The following is a 5,239-nucleotide window of genomic DNA, read 5'->3' as shown; positions in this document are numbered from 1 at the left end:
TTAAGTTGAAAAATGAAATGAACCATATTCTATGGTTAAAATGACCAGATCAACTTTGGTATCACATGCTTTGAGTGATGTGATCCATTATGAAATAAAATTGGAACCAATTGATGACTAAACATTAAAGAAAGCTTAGTGAGGTGTAAAGTAATAATATTAGCAATATAATGTAAGTGATGATTCCCTTGTTGATCACAAGGTGAGGTTATATATAAGGGGTTGGAAGAAAGCAAGATTGAAGCAATTTGGTTAGAAAAAGTTTGAATAGATAAAGAGGTACTACGTACCTGGTTGCAGCAACCTCGAAGCTAGTTCAAACTAGTGGGAGGTTGTGTGCAGAGAAAGTGCACATCAATGGCTCGTGGAAGAATTCAGTTGAAGAGAATAGAGAACCCAGTTCACAGGCAAGTTACCTTTTGCAAGCGCCGAGCTGGGCTTCTCAAGAAGGCTAAGGAGCTCTCTGTCCTTTGCGACGCTGAAATTGGTAAATTAAATAAACAAAGAAAAGAAAAGAAAAGAACATTGCTCACAAAAGCTAAACAGAATTGAGGGTGTATTATTGAAAAGATATATGTATAGTTAACTAGTCTAGCCATTTAAAAAGTAAATAAAAAATAATCTTTTTAAATGAAAGCTAAGAATCCCAATTCTAGAGTCCTAGATTGCATTGAAGCCATGTGAAAAATTGGTCAATTACCTATAATGCCACCAACAGCCTTCTTCCTCAAATCAATAGTAGGCAAAGTAAAAAGCTTCTTCCACCATGGTCTTAACCAAGGTGTCAGTAAAAAGATTTTCCTACAAAAATTTAAATTCAAAATAAGCATGATTACAAGAAAGGCTTCAAGCTGGTATTCATTTACATAGAATCAGCTTCATAATCCATAATGCATTACAATTTCTAAGAGTTGCATCAAAACCGAACTTCATATTCTCTCTGCAACAACACCACAAATAGAAGTCTTTTACAAAAAATAGCACAACTCAAATTTTATTATTTTTCTTGGAACAATTATATTAAATCAAACGTAGTAGAAACACACCAGACAAGAAGAAACACTGGGCCATTCAATGGCTTTGTAAGCATCAAAATACTCATTTCATTTGTGTCCCAATCCAAACCTAATTTTAGGACTCGCTGTAAAATACCAAGAAAATGCTCATTTTCATTTGTGTCTGAATCAAAACCTAATCATGTGAAATATTCTTAATAAAATATCTAAAACTACTTTTTTCAGGTTATAATATTGAAATGTGAAGGAAGTAAAACCTGATCACCGATAGTTGACCATCGATTTTTATAATTGGCATCGAGTTAATTGGCTTCTTATAGTGCATAATTTGCATCATATCATATTTTAATGTAATTACTGCATACAACAGTATATAAAATACAGTATGATGCATCTGAGAACAAATAAACAACTTACCTAGCCTTTGCCATATCTTCCTCAAGGCATCTCACACACTCTGTAGCTTTTTCCAAGGACTTCTTAGCCACTTCCTTTGATAATGAAAACAATATATATTACAAACCTTCAATACAGAAAACTGATGAATAAAAACTTAAACTTAATTAAGTTTTAGTCGTTGAGATGATAAAAAAAATCATATAAAGTGGGACATTGATTTATATACTGTATACAAGGATAACTAGAGAAGCAGAAGGCTAAACTCTACTTGCAGAACTAACAAAAGCTAATATCGTGAACTATAAATAGTTAAATGGGCTTGTTCACATTTCAACTTTCAAGCTCAAAGGGTTTATGCATGAGAGGACATCATATATGTTCTTAATGAACATTTGGGAGAGTGGGTTCAAAACAGAAATATGGAATTGAAACATTGTTTCTGAGAGTCAAAACATCTACTTTACCTGTGAACTATCAATTAAAGTAGCAAGGTCATTTCTACCAACATCTTTGACAACTGAAAGATATGCAAAGAGCATTCAATTAACAATACTTAGGATACCATTCAATTAACTTTGGCTCTTATCCATACTACACTCTTACTTTCAAAATATTCACTTGACAATTGCATGTTTTCTGTGTTACCATTTCATACAAAATTACCGCTTCACTTGAAGTGTTTTATTGACAACACCACCCTTTATTAGAAAGGAAATTTGAAAAAGAAAAAAAAGTTAACATAGGGCCTTTTCTACACCACTTGACAACCTCAAAGTTGCGCATTGCAAATTCAAAAGTTTTGGGTGTAAAGTGCATGTGAGCTTAAAGTTCAGAGAGGTTAAATTACTTTTTTCACTAAAAAAAAATTTACTATTCTAGGAATACCCGAGAAATGGGTATATCAATACAAATACAATATCGATATGACAACCATTTTACATTCTTTGTGCCAACATTCTCAAAGCAATATAAACACATGAAAGGAAGATTATACAGGACTTACTGCTAAGCTTGAACAAACATAGTCTATAAGTGCAAAATCATAAAGCAAATGCAAAATAAAAAAGAAAACTCTTAATATAGTAAGAAGCAAAAATTACAAAAGATTGTAGAACTCCAAAAATCAGAACAACAAACCCTCAAAAAAATCGCAAAACCAGAAAATTCATACAGACCAGAAAAAAGTATGGCTGAATAGGTATTTTTCTTGTAGTGATTTAAAATAAATTTTAGGGGCTAAATCATGATATGAAAAAGTTAACAGCTTCGCAATACTAACACAAAAAAATTGATTAGAAATTCAAAGCCACTAAACTTGTCCTATACCTTGTTCCCGTGGCTTCCAGTAGTATCACTTTCATCACTCCCTCAAAAACCAATTTGAAGCACCAATGCGATTCCTAATTTGCTGGCTTCTATCTGCATTAGCTCTGCAAATTCATAGCACACACAAACCACAAATGGTGTTAGAAATAATAAACTCTGCTTGATGAGGCAACGATTCAAACACGTGAGGCTAATAATCTTCTCAAACAAAAAAGAAAACCCTAACGCAGCAAGAAGCAGAAACTCATAAAATTAGGAAGCCCCAAAAATAGAACCCCAAAACCTTCAAGAATTCACAGAAGAAAAATCCATGACAGAGAACAAGTGAGATAGAGGGTGAGACAAAGAGAGAGCGAATGAGATAAAAAGTGAGATGACGAGCGACAAAGAGAATGAGATTGAGAATTATTGTAGGTGGTCTGCGATTGCTTCTCGGCTACCAGGAAGCTAAAACCATTCATGCAGTAAAACCCCCAATCCCTATCAGTGTCATATCCAGAAGCTACAACCCCTAAAATTGGAACCCAAAACCTCCCAAATTTCACAGAACAAACTAAATCGATATGTACCTTCTCAGGTGAGCGACGATGACGATGTTGAGCGACTGATGCATGAAAACTTATCTCTCAACAAATTTTCCTTCGACAAGTATACCGAATTGTCGTCAAGTAAAACTCACAATAGAGTGAGGTCGAATCCCACAGGGATTGATTGGTCAAGCAACTTTAGTTAGAAGAATATGCTAGTTAAGCTAAACAGAATTGAGATTGAGATGCAGGAATTTAAATGACTACAAAGTAAATAACAGAAATTAAAGTGCAGAATCTTAAATGGGGAGTTGGGATAATGAGCAGGAAATGAAATGGCAGAAAGTAAATAGAATGGGTAAGATCAGAAATGGGGAAATCATTGGGTTTAGGAGATGTTGCATTCTCCGGATCAAGTTCATTATCATCTCTTCCTCAATCAATGCATTCATTAATCTCCTTGGCAATCTTAAGTGATTGGATACCAATTCCTTGGCAATCCAATCTCTCTAAGCTTGAACAATTACCCAATTCCTTGATTTAGTTGCTCATGGGAAGAGATGAAAGTGTGGTCACTGATTATACCACATGTATTTCCAAATCAAAGTGTTGGGAGGATTAAATGTCAAAATATCCATCCAAACCCCAATTTGGTCCAACATGAGAAAGCATTTCTAGCATGATTTCCTCATTCCTCTTCCAAGGTTCAGAGAAAATCCAATTATGGAGAGTTTCTTTTCCAAGACAACTAACCAATTGAATTAAGATCGAAAGCTTTCTAGTAAGATCAAGAGAAAAGAAAGAAGAAGAAGAATGAAAACTATAATTGATCCATCAAATTACAACAAAGCTCCCTAACCCAATGAAAGGGGTTTAGTTGTTCATAGCTCTAGGAATCAAAAATGGCAGAAAAGAAGAATCCATTACAGAAAAGTAAATATGCAGAGAGTAGTTCCCAAAAGTGCTAAGCCTCTCTCTAGTTCAAAACTACTCCTATTTATACTACTCCTCATGATGTTCTAGTGAGTTCTTCAAGTCTTGGATGTGGGCTCTAGACCTTGAGTTAAAGCAATTCTCATCTTTAGTGGGCCCAGCTTGCAGAGAAACAAGAATTAGGCTTGGGCATTTAGTGAGATTAACGTTGGGTATTATTTTGAGTGCGAGAACGTTAGTGGCATTCACTTTTTCCACTAACGTTCCACCCTTATATACCCACGTTAATTCCAACGTTAGAAACCTTAACATGAATACTAACGTTTCTTACTTAATCCTTGGCCAACGTTAATGGGACTCACTTTTCCCATTAACGTTGGCTTGTGCCCCTTTTCGCAAACGTTAATGGGAATCACTTTTCCCATTAACGTTGCTTGCCTCTTGCCCATACGTTAGATTTCTCGTTAGCTTGGCTAACGTAGCTCTTAACGTGGGTCTCTATCACCTTCGAGAGCGTTAGTGACACTCACCTTTATCACTAACGCTCCAATTGCCTTAAGTCCCTACGTTAGAACTAAGTTAACGTGGCTCTTAATGTAGTAATGAAGCCATCTCCCAACGTTAGTGACAGAAGTGAGTGTCACTAATGTTGGTTCTTTGAATTCAACTCCACGTTAACTCTCACGTTAACAATCGTAACGTGAGAGTTAACGTAGGCAATGCTAATGATCCAACGTTAGTGACAAAAGTGAGTGTCACTAACGTTGGCGTTGTTGATCCTCTTCCACGTTAGAGTTCACGTTAACTAAGTTAACGTGATTCTTAACGTGGGGCATTGCCTAGTTTCCCAACGTTAGTGGTGTTCACTTTTACCACTAACGTTGAGGAGAAACGTTATTGGAGTTCATGTTTCTTGTTAACGTGGAGTCCTCTTTTTCTTCTACGTTAAGTACCACATTAACTTAGTTAACTTAGTTAACGTGGCTCTTAACGTAAGCTATGAATGGCTTCGCAGGCGTTATTGGTGATCACTTTTCT

At 35.5% G+C, this 5,239-nt stretch overlaps 1 protein-coding gene across 1 annotated transcript in view; it reads right to left on the bottom strand.

The window, feature by feature from the left end:
* Positions 1-858: 858 nt before the first annotated feature.
* The window catches only part of LOC127741551 (uncharacterized), a 6,733-nt gene continuing 2,352 nt past the window's right edge, over positions 859-5,239 (bottom strand). Inside the window, exons 2-4 of the mRNA XM_052254278.1 lie at positions 1,880-1,932; positions 1,434-1,507; positions 859-940 (exon numbers count right to left, since the gene is read on the bottom strand). Of these exons, the coding sequence (XP_052110238.1) occupies positions 859-940; positions 1,434-1,507; positions 1,880-1,932 (209 nt within the window). The remainder of the gene's footprint in view (positions 941-1,433; positions 1,508-1,879; positions 1,933-5,239) is intronic.

Source organism: Arachis duranensis, chromosome 9, assembly GCF_000817695.3.
Source record: "Arachis duranensis cultivar V14167 chromosome 9, aradu.V14167.gnm2.J7QH, whole genome shotgun sequence".
Classification (NCBI taxonomy): Eukaryota; Viridiplantae; Streptophyta; class Magnoliopsida; order Fabales; family Fabaceae; genus Arachis; species Arachis duranensis.
The sequence above is the reverse complement of the archived record's forward strand: the minus strand, read 5'-3'. Positions and strand labels throughout refer to the sequence as shown.